At 48.4% G+C, this 19,614-nt stretch overlaps 5 protein-coding genes across 5 annotated transcripts; 2 read left to right on the plus strand and 3 right to left on the minus strand.

The window, feature by feature from the left end:
• Positions 1–240: 240 nt before the first annotated feature.
• Positions 241–729, minus strand: N7525_005865 (DUF3602 domain-containing protein; the record flags this gene model as incomplete). Its single annotated transcript, XM_002564345.1, has 1 exon — positions 241–729. One exon carries the CDS (start codon positions 727–729, stop codon positions 241–243), a length of 489 nt encoding a protein of 162 aa, XP_002564391.1.
• A 2,812-nt stretch (positions 730–3,541) lies between these two features.
• On the minus strand, positions 3,542–4,264 carry N7525_005866 (uncharacterized protein; the record flags this gene model as incomplete). The annotated part of the gene is made up of 1 exon (XM_002564344.2): positions 3,542–4,264. The coding sequence occupies one exon, from the start codon at positions 4,262–4,264 to the stop codon at positions 3,542–3,544; it is 723 nt and encodes a 240-aa protein (XP_002564390.2).
• Positions 4,265–6,250: 1,986 nt separating this feature from the next.
• On the plus strand, positions 6,251–9,408 carry N7525_005867 (putative U1 snRNP complex component Yhc1; the record flags this gene model as incomplete). Its single annotated transcript, XM_061213536.1, has 5 exons — positions 6,251–6,491; positions 6,546–7,466; positions 8,563–8,664; positions 8,739–8,861; positions 8,918–9,408. 5 exons carry the CDS (start codon positions 6,251–6,253, stop codon positions 9,406–9,408), a joined length of 1,878 nt encoding a protein of 625 aa, XP_061070557.1.
• An 836-nt stretch (positions 9,409–10,244) lies between these two features.
• Positions 10,245–12,485, minus strand: N7525_005868 (transient receptor potential ion channel family protein; the record flags this gene model as incomplete). Its single annotated transcript, XM_002564341.2, has 1 exon — positions 10,245–12,485. One exon carries the CDS (start codon positions 12,483–12,485, stop codon positions 10,245–10,247), a length of 2,241 nt encoding a protein of 746 aa, XP_002564387.2.
• Positions 12,486–15,983: 3,498 nt separating this feature from the next.
• has1 (ATP-dependent RNA helicase HAS1) lies at positions 15,984–17,927 on the plus strand (the record flags this gene model as incomplete). Its single annotated transcript, XM_002564340.1, has 3 exons — positions 15,984–16,554; positions 16,634–17,355; positions 17,412–17,927. The coding sequence occupies 3 exons, from the start codon at positions 15,984–15,986 to the stop codon at positions 17,925–17,927; spliced, it is 1,809 nt and encodes a 602-aa protein (XP_002564386.1).
• Between the last annotated feature and the right edge of the window lie 1,687 nt (positions 17,928–19,614).

Below are 19,614 nucleotides of genomic sequence, written 5' to 3' on the forward strand. Positions count from 1 at the left end.
GTATGAGTGGTTGGGACTTCGCCGACACATGCAGAGAGAAACATGACAGGTAGAAAGGGGTCTTGTGGCAAGACACTCCTCAACGGATTATTATCAACGGGATGTCGATGTTTCGGTCTGGGATCGGTGAAGTCCCTGATTAAAAATGAGAAGTGGTGAAGAAAGGCAAGAAACTTTTTTGGTCGTTATGTCGTTGATGTTGATATCGGCAGTGGAAACGGAAGTGTAGAGAATATGCATCTAGGCAGTACCCTTCAGCTTGCCCCAACCCTTCTCCAGCCCACGACGGGCCATATCCCGCGCACGATCAGCCACGGAGCCACTGCTGGAGTTGGTGGCCGTGCTGGCGGCGGAGTACTTGCGACTCAGACTGGATGTGCTGTAGTCGTCGCGGTACATGGTGTTGCCGGCGCCACCACGGCCGACGTGGTAGACGGGGGCGGCCTGGCGCAGATCACGTTCGAGTTCTTCATCGAAGCTGAAGATGGCACGCTCGCTGCTGCTGTGGACGTTGCCGGCTCCGCCGCGGCCGGAGATGAAGGCTGTTGGGACGCGAGAGTCGAGACGGGCTAAAGACGCGGGACCGGTTGCGCTGCGCGAGTCGGTGGTCTTGGTGTTCTTGAGATTGACGATATTCCCGCATCCTCCACGGCCAGTGTAGACGGCTGGACGGCCGGCGTTTGGCACTGAAGGGTGTGGCTCAACAAGGCGATAATTTGATGTAGACATGTTGATATGTGATTCAAAGTAGATCTGAAGTATAAAGTATAGATAAAACAGTCTATGCTGTAAAGACTATAAAGACTCCATCCAGTTGAAGAATTTGCAGTTATGGGTCTTAAGCAAACAGCGGGGACTTCCAGTTATATAGTCCCTGGGACCTTTTTTGGAGTCATTCCCAGATCCAGGCACGACATCCAGTCACAAGGTGCTGTGGGGTTTTTCTTTTTGATTTTTGATTTTTGATTTTATTTTATTTTATTTTTTATGGGAATTTTGAATTTATCCCTTTTTCCCCATCGTCATCGGTGTACCAGCAAGAGATATTTCCATTTTGGATGCTATGTCAGCACCTGCATGTGTCCTGAAAAACCCCTGTGATCTGGTTAAGGAATGTGATTGGCCTTGGCTCTTCCCCACACGATACAACTCTTGCCGCTTTTACAAATTGTCCACTGGGCAACCAAGTCATCTGACTGGGGCTACTCCACCAATAGTGAGTGGCAAGACGTAACAGAAACTCCCTTCCCAACCAATGGGGATTTCCATTACCCCCAGGAAATGCAGAAAAACCACGCATTTTCAGGATCATCGAGTGTCCAGATCCCAATACAATTTTGACACTCACCTGGGCACCTCCAGGGCTGGGCACCTGGGCACGTTATTATCCCTTGTCAGCACACACCGCAACAGGGGCCATGTCTCAATCACGTCAGGTGTTGCGCAATTTAGGCAGTAGTATTGAGTATGTTGTACTCCGTAGTCTTGAGGCAATAGAAATAAAATACTCACGATGTATTATCAATACCAGAATACCAAGAGAAAAGGTATTTTACTGCTCCAGCAATAGCAATTGCATCATTCACCGGCCCATTCACCGGCCCGTGTCCACTTTCTATTTCCAGAGAACAGGGGCTATTTGTGCAACACATTTTTGCAATTCATAAGTACCAGTGATGTCAAACTGATGGCTACATCCATGAATGTGTGTGTTGTACAAACTGGTATATAATGCAACTGTATAAGTATATCTATGGATATGTATACTCCAGGGCTACATTTGGGGATGAATAACAATATCAGATCGATAAAATATATGTGTTGTATGTACTGAAATTTCAGGACGCGCTAATGTACGATGACCCCATCGCGCTGAAATCTGCGGGATATTCTTCCTTAGCCCGCGTCGATCCAAGTCTAGGGCTAGTTCGCTGCACATGGTACCTGTCTTGATCAAATAATTCACTCACCGTAGGAGTACCACCTGGGCAATGCCTAGACTGCCGAGAATGATGTCTAGGTTGACCCCTTTGTGATTCAGTGCCGAGGAGTCCGAGAACAGGCCAAGTGTCAAGTGTTCCCCAGATGCTGAATGACGTTGAAAAATAAAACCGAAAAGGAAAAAAGGGCAAAAAAAAAAAAAAAAAAAATCTCTGGTCGCTCATGTGCTCTGACTGGCCGAGAGATCCGAGCGGCGAAAACAGACAAATCACCTTGCCATCCATGGATGCCATGGATGTGTCTGTGCGTTTTCCATTTCCCCAGATTTTCTTTTCCCCAACTTTTTCGCTGTGAGGTGCGTCCGGCCTTTCCCCTTTTTACTCGATAGGGGTAAAGTGTAGGAATGCCGTGACCTCACGTGTTGAGGATACGTGTCTGCTGAGACTGACACGGCTAATACTGTCAGGTCGAAAAATCACATCCCGATCTCCCAATTGGACGAGGCTTAGCACCTGACTAGGAGATTCTTCAGACGTACATCATTCTGTTCCCCCTCACATATCAAACACAACTATATAAAAATGCGCGATTAAACAAACCCCGGATACTCCGTCTTACATATCCAATATCCATATACGTACTTAGCTAGCTTGTTCCATCTACTCCGTACTCCGTACAAACAAAAATACACCCCGCTATGTGCCATTAGATAATAGCGCAGCGCCATGACACATGATTATCATTGTCGCCAGGTCGAGGCCCGGCAACCGGTTAGGCTGGCGGCTCCTAGCCGGACATGACTACCCAGGCACCTAGGTAGTATTACCGACATACGTTGGCGTTCAAGGATTGAATGCCAGCACTTCCCTGCTTATCCGATAGTACCGGTTCTCGCATTTAGGCTTTGGGTGCTGTTCTTATTGAGTAATTCGTGTCATCCATGGATCTTGCCAATTTACCGTTTTAGCTATGTTGTAGCTCTGTGCTGGTCGATGTGACCTTCAACATATTTCTATATCCCGATCGGGTTGTGTTACGTCTGATATTGCCGGGTTCGGAGGCTATCAGCTCGTTGGGTTGGAATCTTGGCTGGCTTGGTACATTCATGTATGTACGTGGTGTTGGGGTTGGGATTAGGACCTTGGGGATCGGTTGTCTTCCAAGGTTACTAATCCATGTCTCTCATTGTTGTAGTTGTATAAATCTGAAACACCTTTCATGGAACACAGAAAAACAAGACTTCTGAACCTGGTTGACAGACATGTCTAAAATGCTTGTTTGTGGATTCGTGATACATTGGATAATTGAGACTGTAACACTACCATAGCACAATGGTTTCGGAAAAAGTCCATTTCGAATCTCAAATGATGCCAAGACACGACATTCATCATTCATGTCACCAGATTCCCATCCTTCCATGTTCACTCCACCAGGCTCCAACAATCATGTGGAGATGCCCCTTGGAAAGACATCCCAATACCAGAGAACAGCCTAGTTCCCAATTCCCAGCCCTGTTCTTGAGTCCTTCGCAGCCAGACATATCACCCGCCTCGCCAAATCCGGATACGCAATACGGGGTATCATGTCGAGTCTCGTCCTGCTAACCAGAAACCCCATTGTTGGCCAAAGCACCCGTCACACGATCCTTGTACTGGTAGGGCTCATCATCACGAAGTCGGCAGCGGAATGGACCCGCAGCCTTGACAGCAAGAATAGTGCTCACCAGCTGCACCAAACGAGAGACATAACTTGAATTGAGCTTCATTGATCCGGCCAGATCAAACGTGATCTCTTCCACCTTGTGCCCCTTCGGAACAGCCCGACAAGCTGCCCTCCAATCTGAATTGAGCGTAATGAACTCCCGTCCCTCGGGGTAGGTAATTTGGTCGATGGAGACGAATTCAAGACTTGGGTATGGAAACGGCATCGCCTTGAAGAACTCGCGTACCTCGGGCGGCTGGTCGGGGGAATGACGAGTCCATCCTTCACCGGATGATCCGTCCATGCTCAGCGTTGGGAGTGGGTTGTTTATGAACTGATGCATGGGGACGAGTCGAAATTTGGTGGCTTTCGGACGGGCTGATACTGTGTTGCAGAAGTATGCTTCGAGGGCCTTTGGGTCTTCGAAGACGAAGGTTCTGGTCGAAAGGTGGTCTGGGAGTTCGTTGAGTGGCACTGAGATTTGAGGGGTTCCGGATGGGGTGATTGGGCTTGCCATGAGGTCGCCGGCGCTGAGAAAGACAAGCATCTCGGTTCCCAACATGAGGATCTTGGCCCCGGCGGCGAGCTTGTTGATTTCCGTTGTGGGTATGGTGGTCGCCATTTTGAATCGAGGGACTTGACTCGGGGACTAATTCAGATGGATGGCATGAGAGCGAAGGTAAAGCGACAGGATGTGCAAGCGTTGACCGCGATGGAAATGTTTGTCACGATGCACTTCCTTTGGACTCATATGGCTAATCTCACTATCTTTTCACCTAAAGCAAACTTGAACAGTGATGAGGTTGCCTCACAAGAAAAGTGCATACAAACACTACCTGAATTTCCACAGTGATATACCTAGTTTATCTGATGCTAACTACATTCCAATATTCTCAATACAGTATCCCAATCTCAGGGAATTTCAAGCTGAGCATTTAACGCCCCTTGGAAACCACCAGCACATTTGTTTAATCCATTGACAGCCCTGGACACAGATTCCTATGGATCTTAGGACTGAATCATTCTGTTTGCTTAGAGGCTGCCGCAATAGACTCAGCGACTAAAAGTGTCAACACGACTCACGATTCTGAGGACAATCTCTGCCTCAAAGACATTCCTCTTACTCCCCTTTAAGTTCTTATCATGTTAGCCAGAGACCTCGCCAAAGATATCTTCATAATTTTGACGATAGAAAATATCACTCTGCCACAGAGCCTTTGTGGCTAAGGGCGGTTCTTAGTCTTCTCGGCATCTTCTAGCCCGGGATAGGTAGGATTACGTATAAGACTTGAAATCCCAGGACATCATATAGTGCTTGATCAGTGCCGTGTGCCGAAATCCGGCATATGATCTTTCAAAAAGGGAGACGTTTACGTTATAACCCTCTCCTTTCTCTATTCTCAAGCTGGAGCTGTGGATGTTTGGCCGGACCTGCCGATGATCTCCTACCAATGTCTAATTTTGGGCGTCATTGTCGTAGACACGCGGACTCAAGAATCTCGCCCACTTCTTCTTGAAGCACGGTGCCCGGGAAGCATATCGAGTATCCTCATAGTACATTGCTGCAGCTGTGCTGGTACAGCAAATGATTTGCTTCGATATCAAGCTTGCTCGGATTTTCTCCCTCCGCATAATGCTCAGTCGGTTTTTGCAATTGTTGGCAACGAATATGCTGACGCTCAAAGATTCTGCCTGCTCACTCAGAGTACAGCAGCGGATAGCCGGCAGTGCGCCATATCGTGTTTTCCATATCAAATTTTGACTGTCATGCCGCCAATCTGTTACCTACATATGTACATATTCTAGTGATTAATTCTTAAAATATTAACTTCTACAGGTTCAATTTCTACAATATCTCAGTTTGTACAGTCAATAAAACATGCAAATACTATATTTACGAAATGTTATGCTGGCAAAATACGATATGGCGTGCTGGGTGACCATACACTGCCGTAAGTAGGGCTTTCCTCCAAGTACTGTCTTCCTCCTCCCGCATTTTTAGATCCAGTTTCCAGATGTCGCAGCCATGAGCGAGAAGAAGAGCAGAATACACTCAAGCGTCTCAGTACCTCATCCATCGTGCGTAAAGGTGGTATTTGAGTGGTCTTCCTACACGCTTAGTGACCTTAATCATGCCATTTCATCCTTTAGTATGCTCGAAACTTCAAAGTACCCAAGTTCATCAAATTCCAGATATCCCAAGATAGATGCAGCATTAACTACGAATTCTTTTTGTAGGCTTGGAATTAGTCAAAGTGTCCTTGTATAGTTTGGACTCCTCTTGCCAACAAGCAGAGCACTGCTACACTAAACATAACCATTAGGGCTCGCTGCCTTGTTGCAGGGGTCTTCAAACGCATCACCGTGGCTTTGACAGCGAATTCAACAAACGCATCATCCACCAGGAATAGATATCGCGGCTGCGCAACCTATGCGCATAAGCCGTAATGATTTTATGCGCGTAACGACAAACGAAATAGTTAAATAGATCGGTCCGTAAATATTACTTTCCTCTTTCTTTCGCCTATCGACAGATACATTACTGCATTAGCGTCTCGGCTACGTGCGTTCTTTCGTCCTCGCTACCAAGCGGGTTAAACTCTACGCCATGCCTTTGCCCGGAAAACGAGGACAAGGGCTGTGGAGGGGACGAGGTACAGGCAGATGGCGCGCGCCTGTGAGCAGATGGCCAGCACCTCCGCTAGGAAATGTCATTGTCACAATCCAATACGATGAAATTGAAGGTCTTGGTCCCGACGAAGATGATACCGCATCTCGCATCAAGAACAGCCAGTATTTGACTTCCTACAACTGGCTTGGTGGGGAAAAGAGCAGAATTATCGTTCCAGGTAAGGTCCCATGATCATCGGTCGCAAGTATATTCTCTGACATATTTATACCAGGTGAACCACCCAAGTGGACACCTCTGCCCGATGGCCCTACACTTCGTCAAGACAGTGCTGAATATTACCGCGATCGAAATGCGGCGAAATATCCCGCCCACCCCATGGAGCCAATGGTGAAAGCAATCCTGACAGATAAACCCGAGTTCCCTCTGACCAGTGTGGACATCGTCGGGTGCAACAATACATTGGGCAATCTGCTGGGTTTTGTACTTGGGCAGGATAGGCCCTTCAGGATGCTTGTCGAGGTACTTGGCAGCACGGTCTTCTTTATCAGAAGGGAAAACTCGCCCACCGAAATTTATCCCAACAACGGGTACGGACATACTTTCCCGGAAGCGTACACCACATGGAATGCAGGTGTGGGCGGATCCCAGTCCCATCAACGAGTGATGGAGTATGAATTTGCTGGCATGCAGTGCCTGGTGCGTTTTGAAGCTGATGGCTTCTTGCCCGACCTGGTCCCGGATACCGAGGGAACCGAAGGACAGCCCGTTACCCAGGACGAAAGCGCCGACCCAGGGGAAGCTTTGCTGTCGATCGAAGAAATATCGATTTCGGGTGTGTCCTCAGCCACTACGGAAACGGCACTCAAGCAGCTTGAAATTGCCAGACAAGGCCAACGTATCCCACAATGCGCAATCTTTGACCTAAAGACTCGAGCTCGCAGCAAAAGGAACCGCAACACCCTTCGGCAAGAATTGCCCCGGTTGTGGCTTACCCAGACCCCCAACTTCATTCTTGCCCACCATACAGCTGGCCAATTCCAGAATATTCGGGTCCAGAACGTGCAGGATGATGTTAAGGAGTGGGAGGAGGCGCAGCAACCGGCTTTGAGCAGGTTCGCCAGTTTACTCCAGATGATCATGGCATTCGCTCGGGGCGGGGAGAACGGAAATTTTGAGATTGAGCATAAGGAGGGTACGCAGGTTTTGAATCTGAGAAAGCAGGGTGGAGTTGTCAATGGCGTCTTGTCCCCGGCTGTCGCAAGCAAGTGGGATATGTAAACCGTCTCTCATGAGGACAGCATTCTAAGCTAGTATTCTCGGGTGGAACATTGATCGAGATTGATCCAGGGGTTTAATCAATTCAACATTGATCCAGGGGGTTAATTCAACATTGATCCAGGGGGTCAATCCAACATTGATCTAGGTGGTGACTCAATTCAACAGAATTCCAATGCTTTTCACTTTGACAACTGACTCCAAAGCTTTGTATCAGTCTGGCCCAAGTATGTCCCGCAAGTATGGCCTCGTGGATGGCCGTAGAAAGCAGAAGTGCCATACATTGATTGCATATGACGCTACTTAATAGCTTATCTAGACACAGTCGTAGACTTGGGGGTCCATTACCATGTCCGGAGTAGCAGAGAGTGCGATGTGTATGTAGGTAGTAATGAGTGAATGCATACCGCTCCCTCTCGAGTTTAGGTGCTAGTGTAAAATTGGCGGAATGGGTTGTACTAGTAAGTTGGAATTGGACCCATTATTTCTATCACGAGAGTTCACCTTTTTTGCAAGAGAGATGTTGTCTTTGTATTAGAAAGGGTATGCGATAAGACACTATTCTGCCACATCCGACCGCCTGCTCAACCCTCGCCATCGAGCTCCGAGACAACTTGCCGGTCCTGCTGCTTCAATTTCTCTCGTATTTGCGTCACCAAGGCATTACTTCCGAGAGTCGGCTTGAAAGAAAGAGATTGCAAGACAGGACAGTCCTCACTAGTCTTGAACCCCGCCTCCTGAACGAAACCTATCCCGAAAGGGAATTTTCCTCTTTCGCGCGACGACAGCAAGGTACTTGCTGCAGAAACCTGCAACATGCCCAAATATAAGTGCCCTCCGGTCTATACATTTGCAACTGAAAGCTAACTTCCCATGCACTCTTCTGTAGGTTTTGACCAAAATCCAGGTCTAGACAGACCAAGCCGTGTCATAGCCTATTCCGGGCAATAATGCGACACGATGCTATACCCACACCCATCGGCATATTGCTAACCCCTCACTTCAACCTATAGGCGACTACTGCGATGTCTACCTGACGCACGACTCGATGAGCGTGCGCAAGGCGCATAACTCCGGTCGAAACCACCTGAGGAACGTGGTGGACTACTACCAACGTACGTCTGACCGATGGCGCAAGACACGTCAAACCCAACAGCTGAACGATAGCTAACCATATGCATCCATACAGAGATCGGCCAAGAAAAGGCCCAGTCCGTCATCGACTCCATTACCTCCTCCTACGCCGCAGAGGGCCAACAAGCCCCCAACATGATGCCCCCGGGCGCTTTCCCGCCTCCCTTCGGATTCCCAGGTATGACTCTTCCATGCTCACCGAAACCAACCAAAAGACGAAGCTAACACAGCCAGGACGACCAGGCATGCCCCCTCCCCCCTTCGGCATCCCTCCACCAGGCGCCCCCGGCGCCCCAGGCATGATCCCTCGTATGTCCCACCCAACCTCCATGTCCAAGAACCAGAGACAAGGATCCCCAAGCTACGGTGGGCCATACCAAGCTAACCATTATCCCCAACCAATAGCCCCAGGAGCTCACGGTCTCCCCTTCCCACCGCCTTTCCCTAACGCCGCCGGAACCCCGCCAACAGGCGGCTTCCCCCCGCCCCTCCCTAACATGCCTCAGGGCGCAAACCTGCCGATTCCGCCCCCGGGCGGCTTCCCGAACTTCCCTATTCCTCCGCCTGGCGCGCCGGGTTTCCCGCCTATGCCTGCTCAGCCCGGTATGGCGCCCGGTGGTCCGTCGCCCATTCCTACTGGCCCCCGTGGCATGGAGGGGTATCCTCCTCCCCCTGGAGGTGGACCTCCTGGTGGGCCTCCTGGTGGGATGGATCAACGGTGGTGATCATAGTTACGATCTGGGGTTGCTTCGTATATGGTTTGTTTCTGATACCTTTTCATTTCTGTGGGGATGTGTGTCGTGGGCATGGCATGGCATCTCTCATGGTTCTTTTTGCTCTTTACTGTTAGTGTAAAATAGCGGTTTCTTTTTGTTTTTACGTCTCTTTACTTTTCGTACGTTGTGTTTCGTACGAAATGGTCTCTGGGGTTCTGGTCGATTTCGGCAGGTTGTTGTCAGTTCATGGAATTGGATTCTTTACAAAAGATACATTGCAAAAAAGAAAAAAAATTCCACATCGGCATAGATTTGCAGGAACTGCTTTCATATATATACACTAAGATTACATCCAGAACACTGGTGTATACATAGGAAGAGAAATGTTGCCCAGGTGAAACGAGAAATTGGAAATATATTTAATTGGCAGCAGGCAAACTGCCAAGCCAACAAGAAAAGAGAACCCCCAAGGCCAATCACCATATCCAGAATGCATCAAAGAACGCCAGGCGGAAATAAAAACAAGGGAGACGCACAGCAAAAGAATTTAGACCAGGGAGAGGAAAAAGAAAAATAAGTAAGAAGTAGAGAGAAAGGAAGGGATAGATGACAAAAAAGGCTCACACCATTGACCAATGGAGTGAATTAAGAAAAGAAGTTTATCTGAAGCGACGAGGATGCTGCAGACTTGTGTAGAAGCAATAAAAAACAAGAAAGGAAAAGAAAACCCCGGACCCAGAGGGAATGGCGAATGGAAAATCATAGACCATCGGTATCCCGCGCTAAAACAAAATCACATATCTTCATCTCGGAAGCGACAATATAATAGACCACTGGCATTTTTTTTAATGGTCATAGCCAGCGCCCCGTTGCCAAGGACTGGCGTTGTTCTGGGCTCGATAATGTGTCGCCAAAGCAGATTGACCAACAGGAGAGTTGTTATCAAAGCTCCTTCCGGCGGGTGAAGGGGACCGACCAAACTGGTCGTATCCGGGGGGAGGATTGTGATGACCAGACACGTTGCTGGGGAATAGTGGTACAGATGGGTCAACGGGTGACCGAGGCGCTTGGGCGGCAGAGCCATGCGGTGGGTAGGTCGATTCCATTTGGCGGCCGACGGTAGCACCATTTCCACTGGAGATGGAAGCCGTATCATCGTCGAATGGGTTGTTGTTATATTGCCCAGGCTTGACATCACCACGTGCTGTAGCGCCCAAGGCATCCAATTCAGTTGTCAGCTGGGTTTGGGACTTGATGAACGAGCCACGATCGTCGCGCATGGGCTGGTAACGAGTATCGGGGTTCTTGGACACAACGGCATAAACTGAGGCGATCAGAACCAGGATCAAAAGGACCAAAGCAAACACGGCATTGTAAACGAAGAAGATGACACCCATGACACCGATCATCATTCCGGGGGGATCGAAGACATCCGAGAACACAAGCAGGAAGATGGAGTTGAGGAAATTGACTGCAGCAATGGAGATGTTGAAGACGTTGGTCTTCTTATCCATCCAAGGACGGAGAATGCAGACAGCAACCAGCATGGCTAGCTCAAGGATCACCAAAGCCACTGTCTGAACGACCGGTGCAGGCTGGCTCAGACCGATGAACATGCCCTTGATCAAGGTGTAGATGAGGAACGGAACGACGAAATAGTATGCCGTTGCTCGGTATTGCACATACAAGAAGCCCCACTTGTTCAGACAGGATGGATCAGAGTAGAGAATGTATGCCGGGTTCTTGTGCATGGTGACTGAACGCTTTGCCAACCGAATAACCTTCTGAGAGGCCCAACCAAGAGATACGAGCATAGAAAGGATCATGACCGCTGCCAAAACAACCTCGGCGGGTGAGTCACGCTGGGTGAACTCCCAGAGGCAAAGAACGGACATTTGGGGTAAACCGATGAGAGTCAGTCGGAACAAGATACCACGCAGAACTACCTTCCATCCATTGCGGAAGTCCTGGAACCGCTCGCTCTTCATTTTGCCATGTTTGACAAGTAACTCAGTAATTCCCTTGAAGGCTGTAACGATAATGATAACAATGCAAGTGAAGACCGCAAAGAAAATCAGGCCAGTGAGGAAAATGTTGGTCTGCTCGATGTGCGCACGGAATCCAACACGCTCAATTCCTCGAATGACAAGAAGTTTCTGGCCTCCTTCGGCTCTCTTTACCATACCAGTTGCCCGCTTGATGATTGGTCCCGTGGCTCTCTTCAAGAGGTTCATTGCTGGGTCAACCAAGTCACGCTTCCGGCGCTTGAGGACTTCCACAGAAGTATCCTCAAGCTGCGACATAATTGTCGATGGAGTTCCACCAGTTGCCCGCTGATACCAGGTAGCGATTTTCTGGATGAATCCTACGCGGATGATACCCATGCTCCATTGGAAGTTCTGGGTCCAAGCTTCCACGATCGGAGGCATATGAACGGAGGTCATGCCAATTATCGCTTGCGACTGCATAAATCCGAAAAGAGAGAGTGCATTTGCCGCGACATGAGCCGCAGTGTTGGAATGACCTAGTCCGGAGGTAATGGCGGATGCAGCGAGACCTAGTCCGGAGATCACGGCAGTTGTCCACGAGACTCCGGCTTGATTAACGGTCTTGCCGTTGGAAAGCGAGGCCTCGACACAGGCAATCTTTTCATTAGTCTCGAGTGTCTTGATGACAATCCGCACATTTGCGTCAAGATCAGGCACGGTGTAGGCAATACCAGGAATCTTGTCCGAAGTGCCTTCTGGCAGGTCCAGAGAAAGCGGCCCCAAATCCATGGGTCCAGCGGACATGGGGCACATACCCATGCCAGCAATCGAACAAGGATTAAGGGTGTTCTTGTATGCCTCGTAGCCATATGCGGTAAGGGTCATCTCCGCAACAACCTTGCCCTCGATGTATGAGACGCCATCGAACCCGACCATAAGAGAGTTGTTACCGGGGTAGAAAGTGACGCTGAAATATGTTGCCGTGAAGTTGCTACTTTCCATACACACGGTGAGGGCATTGGATTCAAGGAGTTTAACGGCGGAGGCTAGCGGCGCCAGAAAGGCGACGAAGCAGGTGAGAAGCGATATTAACCGCATGTTGGTGTATGTTTGATATCAGGAAGAGGTTGCGAAGCACTGGAAAGGTTCCCAGTGGACGAGGGGAAGAGATCTGTCGGCTACCGTGTCAGTGGGACTCCAGAGTACCACGTTGCCAGCCGCCGGATGCGGAAGTTTTTGTACGGCCGAATATTGTGTGATCGCCGGGCCGAATTATTTCTCAATGTCTCCTTGGACTGTTACTATATTGTATGTTCGGCGGAAATTGTCGGGAGTAGAGTAGTCAAGATTGAGTCAAGGTGTCTTGCCTTTCACTGGGGCATTGAGTATAGGCGGAGCGTAGAAGTAGTCGTAAGGAGGTTTATGGAATGGAAAGAAGCTGAGATAGATAAATGAGAGTACGTCAGAGCCTGAATGAGAGCGAGGTTGAGCGCGTAAAACGAAAAGGCGAAATGTCGAGAGTGAGTGGACTGGCGATACGCAGTATGGCCAAAAAAAGGAGTAAAGGAGTAATAGGCTCGAAATCGGGGGGAGAAGATTGAAGCGAACACACGAAGGGTTCCCTTTCGATCAAGAAGAGAAGAGAAAGAAAAGAAAAGAGAGACGGGAGGGTTGGAAGAAGGAGAGTCCACGGGTTGTTCAACTCAGGGACAAGTCAAGGGTCCGTGGGAAAGACACTGCCTGGAGTCGCCATTCCACTGCGAAGGTATGTGGTACTGTATTGTAAGAAAACAGGGGCGGCTATCTGGAAACCAATCACATCACTGGTATTTTACTGTATTGATGTTTTTGGTTTGTTCCGTATGACTACCCATTGGCACTTTTCCCCCCTTCAACTCTCTACAGAATGCCACCAAGCCTATATATGTTTCACTTGCTCTATTTTCTTTCTTCCCTTTTGTTTTCCTGTAGTCACTCTATTAACTTTCCCCTCTTCTTCTTGACCAAAGAAAACCCTCTTTCTCTTTTTAACATATACGTGTACTTACGCCGGAAGCGGTTGATGGATGGCGGGAATCAAGCGGGTCCATGGGCCTTGCGATTATAATTAGCAGAAGTCGAATCTGCCAATATTAAGTATTCACACTGGACCAAGGGAACTGTTGCCCCCAGCTGTGGAGTGTGCCGAATACAGTGGACCGTTACGTACAACTGGTAACTTTGAATAGCTTTATGTACTCAGGTATATCACATTGTTTTAGTATTTTGTCTGCCTTCATAGTTAATCAAATAAAACAAAATTAGATTTTAGATTTCTACAACATAGGTCCACACTTATAAGTCGCTGCCTACTCCGTCCGAAGGAGCATGTCCTTGAAGTGAATTTCTTCTGTCGGGTGGGGCCCTTAGCTGCCGCTTTTATGAAAGCGCTTCTACAACAAAATTAGCCTGTAAATTTCAGTCTGGAGTTCCCACGTGATTAGAACCTTGGAGGCACACATCCATCAGACTATATAGTATAGGCACTTGTGTCTCCTAAGAACTGTCTAGCACTTTGAGAGCAACGCCAGTGGTTCATATAATGAAAGATCAACATCCGGCCTAAATCGATCAATTTCTTCATGCCTGGAGCAATATATTGCACATCAATCGGCAAGCATTAGGGATTTGATTTAATCATCGAGAAGGGAAAATACCTAGGTATGCAACTACCTGCAGAAGTAGAGTATCATCCTCTTTTGGACCTGTTGAACTCAATGAGCACAAAAGTGGCAAGAGAGAAACACGAAAATGGAAAGCCAAGAGTCCTTGGCTGATATCTTTACCTTCCTTTTTATATTTCTAATGGTTTTAGATCCAGCGGTAAACTCTCCTGAGCACTGGTATAAAGCTAGTTAGAGCTATGTTCGGAGTATGCACATCGTATGTTGTAGACATTACTAGTATTCTTCTTAGTGTACCCCAGGGTTCTAGAAGCGGGAAGATCATTAGACTATTTTACCCTTCATAGATCCAGAACATTTTCAATGGCAACTTTTCTATTCTGTTTGAGAAGATATATAACATAAAAGGAAAAAAAATAAACATCAACAGGTTGCATACACATGGTATAAGGATCGACACAGTATGCCAATCAACTGACATTAATGTTCACGCGATTGCACAGCCTCGTATTGGCAGAGGCCCCATCATCATCGTCTGGCCGGATCACACACGTTTCAGAAATAAAGGAACCTCCATATGCATGGACCATTTGTGAGCTTGGTATAACTGTGTCAAATCATATCCGCTCCCCCCTTTTACTATGATTTTTTTTTCTAGCTTGCTTAGTGTATTCTACTCCGTACTATCACCCCTGATCACCAGGAAAGGATGATCAGAATGGTAACGTATCCTCATTTGCGCGTCATGACGTCTTATCTTCCCGCTCAATCTCTGATCTCACCTGGTATAACATTGTTATAAAATTGGTGGCTACCAATGTGCTAAATGAGAGACCTCATCGTATTCGTATACGACCCTCTAGTACTAGTTAGTATGTATTTTCTACGGAGTAAACCGTCAGGAACTTGAGCCACCGGTGGTCTGGCTACATTGTCCACTAGTAATTTTGGATCCACTGACATTGTCTGATTCGCGGCTTAATCATTGCATACCATCTATACCAACTCCGTAGATTGGCTAGAAATCTCTGCCTTGGCTGCAATTGGATTGTTGAAGGTATAGTTACGGAGTACTGATATCTCTTTGTTTGCAAATTTATACTTGTTCCCAGTTCTCTGTTGCAATGTGCAAGCAATACTCAGGTTTCTCTTTAATGCTTCTTCCAGGGAAAATGAGCGCTGATACTAGACTGTCAAGCTAGGCCCCTGTAATCACTGTCTTAGTAACTCTTATTGAGGAATAGAAGCCGACTCGGCTAGAAACTAGAGCAGGACTCAGTCAGGGCAATTTATGCATGCATGTAGAGTAATCCGTAAGGATACTGAAGACCAATGCCCCTAGACAAAGACAAAGCTCTTGGCGTGATAGATGTGTGCGACGACTGAGCAGTCACTTGTTGTACTCCGCATGTTGTAAACATATGTCACACATACTCCAATAACTCAGCTGCCTAACTTAAGGCTAAGATAGCGGCACTTGCACAGCCTGCAAGCTAACATTCCGTCCTTGTTCCACTATGTAAACCAGGGGAACCCACCAGGCGCATATCCTTCTCGGCATCACTTATTCTCAGGTGTAAGAAGAATTGATAGTTAATATCTAAAATATGGGGTCCTTAAACTTGAAACACATGTGGTCTTTGTTGTCTCGAAGTGCTACATCCAAGTTATGGTCGAAATAGAATTTCGTGGGCAAGGTCATAATTTCAACTGCCTTATATATAAGGCACAAACCGATCGAGCCTAGTTATCAGCACGTGATGTGGAGTTCTGCCACATCTCACCGACTAGAAAAAAAAAAGTAGCAGAATGATTCCCGCCCGCAGAGATCAATAATCTAGACCTGCAAAACACAAGGTCCAGATACGAGACAAACCCTTGATTGCTTTGTTTCAGTGCCAAATACTGCACTGTCGCAGGACCAATCAACAAAATGCCTGGCCCCGTGGACACCGCAAAGTCCATCAACAAGCGCAAGAGAAAGCACGGCTCGAAAGCAGAGAGTGATGTCGCCAAACCCGTGGAAGCCAAATCCAGCCCCGCAGTGACCCCGAAGAAGAGTGCTGCTTCGACGCCGAAGGCTTCAGCTGAGAAGGCTACCAAGAAGCGCAAGGTTAGCCCTTCACCAAGTGCTGAGGAAGAGAGCGCCGACGAGGCCGAGGCCGTTGAGGATGTTGAGGAGGTGGATGCGGAGGAGGGCGATGATGCCGAAGACACCGCAGCTGTGAACGGTACGGATCTTCCTACTATGGAAGATGTCCGTTTGCCCCAGACTGAGGGCAGGCTGCAGAAGTTCACTGAGCTCAACCTTTCGGAGAAGACCATGCAGGGTATCAACGACATGGGCTTCACGACCATGACCGAGATCCAACAACGTACCGTTCCTCCTTTGCTTGCCGGACGGGATGTGCTCGGTGCTGCGAAGACTGGTTCCGGAAAGACTTTGGCCTTCCTGCTCCCCGCGATTGAGATGCTGCACGCCCTGCGCTTCAAGCCCCGAAACGGTGAGTAATTTTCCCCCCTTCATGCCTTTATCTGATATTTCCTTGCCATTGAGACTGATGACTAACTATTTCGATGCAGGTACTGGTGTTCTCGTCGTGTCCCCTACCCGCGAACTCGCACTGCAGATATTCGGTGTTGCCCGTGAGCTCATGGCCCACCACTCGCAGACATACGGTATCGTGATTGGAGGCGCCAACCGTCGCGCTGAGGCCGAGAAGCTGATGAAGGGTGTCAACCTGCTCGTTGCGACCCCCGGTCGTTTGCTGGATCACCTCCAGAACACCCAAGGATTCGTCTTCAAGAACCTGAAGACCTTGGTCATTGACGAGGCAGACCGGATTCTTGAAGTTGGTTTCGAAGATGAGATTCGTCAGATCGTCAAAATTCTGCCCTCTGAGGAGCGCCAAACTATGCTCTTCAGTGCTACACAGACAACTAAAGTCGAGGATCTGGCCCGGATATCCCTGCGCCCCGGACCGCTTTACATTAACGTCGACCACAGCAAGGAGCACAGCACAGTCGCGGGTCTGGAACAAGGCTACGTAGTGTGTGAGGCAGACAAGCGTTTCTTGCTTCTCTTCTCATTCCTCAAGCGTAACCTCAAGAAGAAGATTATTGTCTTCTTCTCGAGCTGCAGCTGCGTCAAGTACCATGCCGAGCTTTTGAACTACATCGATCTCCCCGTTCTGGAATTGCACGGAAAGCAGAAGCAGCAGAAGCGGACCAATACTTTCTTCGAGTTCTGCAATGCTAAGCAGGGTACCTTGATCTGTACTGATGTTGCTGCTCGTGGCTTGGATGTATGTTTCCTAACCCCCAATTACCACGTCTATTCCATAACTGACTCAAACTCCAGATTCCCGCTGTCGATTGGATTATCCAATTTGATCCCCCTGATGATCCTCGTGACTACATCCACCGTGTCGGTCGTACCGCCCGTGGTAAAGAAGGCAAGGGTCGCAGTCTGATGTTCCTCCAGCCTTCGGAGGTTGGTTTCTTGAAGCACCTCAAGGACGCGCGTGTGCCTGTCGTGGAGTTCGAGTTCCCGGCCTCTAAGATTGTCAATGTGCAGTCTCAGCTGGAGAAGCTCATCGGCCAGAACTACTACCTCAACAAGTCGGCGAAGGATGGCTATCGTTCGTACTTGCAAGCATACGCCTCGCACTCCCTTCGCACTGTGTTCGATGTGAACAAGCTTGACCTCGTCAAGATTGCCAAGGGCTTCGGTTTCAATGCCCCGCCTCGCATTGACATCCAGCTGGGCTCCAGCCTCAGCCGCGATAAGAAGCAGGAGCAGCAAGGACGCCGCACGTACGGTAGCCAGCCCAAGCACGGTGCTGGACTTAAGTTCAAGCGGAAGCACAATGACTAAGAACAATCTGTATGAACATCAAAAGCGATCGATTGTCTCTGCATATTTTATTTTAGGGACATTGGAGTTCAGCAATGTGGATATATCTATTTGGGTTTCAACTTTTTCCCCTTTCATCCCGTAATCATGAGAGAGATGACATCCGAGTTGAATATTCGTATGACTAGCGGAGGGATAGTCGAACGCATCTTACTATTGGTATGGATCAATCTTTTAAAGCCCCTTGCGCCTTGGTCGATGGTTGGTACATATAGTAAACATAATAAGTATACCCTCAGCCTAAGGGCTCAGCCAGAGTTCCCTTTGATCAGCTCAATATATCTAGACCCGTGGACGCCAATCATGCAATCTGTGATTGTGTGATGACCGTAAGGCTTATTCCTTCCCCACGGAATGCCACAGTAAGCATTCATTGAGCCATGTGGGCTTCGGAGCTTTTCCACGTGGGAGGGGCTTGACTCCAAACAAGAATAGGAGGACTACAGAAGAGGTGAGCACAATGAGAATCCATATACTCCGTATGGAGTACTAAGAGTATCCTTACAGAAGTACATGTTGGTACCTACATGTAGTCCGTAGTGAGTTCTACAACCCTCATATACGCGCCGAGCCGATCCAATTGGAAGATACCAGCCTTGGAATATTACGCAGTATTATGGCCAAGCGATCGTTTGCCAATGACAAAGCCAAGCAGCTCGATTGCCACTAATGTACGAGATACAGCAATGCCTCAACCCCCCAGCTGCATAAGTCGTCTCGATGGGAATTGCTTGCACCCCTTGCAAGCGCTACGTGTGGTTCTGCCCGGTCACAGGGTGAGATCCCGGATAAGTGAGTCTGGGGCCAAAAGTTGGGAAATATTGTCGGTGTATTTTGTATGCGGGCGGTCGGCCAACAATTTCATAAATTCCAGTAAGTCCAATCATTTCACCATGGAGAGGTTGGTCAGGTTGAAAGCCCGAGCACACGAGTGTGATGAGCTGGCAGATGCTGGGCCCAATCACCCGATCTCCAGGGTCTCTGTCGTCTGGGCGACGGTGTGCTTGTTCCGGTTCTTTTGCCTTGTCTTTTGCGGGTCCCACGGAGAACTGCAGGTGGACCATATGTGTTCGTGTGTGACGGGTACACCGAAGTGTTTTCCCGTTTTAATTTGGGTGTTTTGTGGTGGAAAATTGTGTTAGTCCTTAGGAGGGTTGGATTTGCCAAGATTACCCCAGCCACGAAGCACAGCGAGGGTTATACAGAGTAGCTTTTGGGGAGATGAAGCTGAAATGCAAGCAATACTTCGTATGTCGTATATCAAAAGATGGAAAACCAAATAAAGTAAAATGGAGATGAACCAAGGAACCAAGGAACCAAAAGACGATCCCGAATGGATCCCAGGGTTCCGTTTGTTTACAATGTACTCTGTACCTTCGTGTAGGTAGTTGTCGGGTACTCTTTGTATGGCGGCCCACGCGGCTCGGAACCTAGGATGTACAATCATCTCATCCAGCCTCTTCAATTTTTTAATTTTTTTCTTCTTATGAGGCTGGGCAACCGTCTTAATTACAAGGGTACCGGCTGATATTCGACTGCTTCATCTTTCATTCCTCAGATCTTGAAATTCTTTCCCCTTTTCCCTCTCATCACATTTCATCATTTCATGTGAGGGGATCGGCGAGCTTCGACAGCACCTTAGACTCAC

The sequence above is a fragment of the Penicillium rubens genome (assembly GCF_028828025.1).
Source record: "Penicillium rubens strain IBT 27055 chromosome Unknown utg000002l_segment0_segment0, whole genome shotgun sequence".
NCBI classification, from domain to species: domain Eukaryota; kingdom Fungi; phylum Ascomycota; class Eurotiomycetes; order Eurotiales; family Aspergillaceae; genus Penicillium; species Penicillium rubens.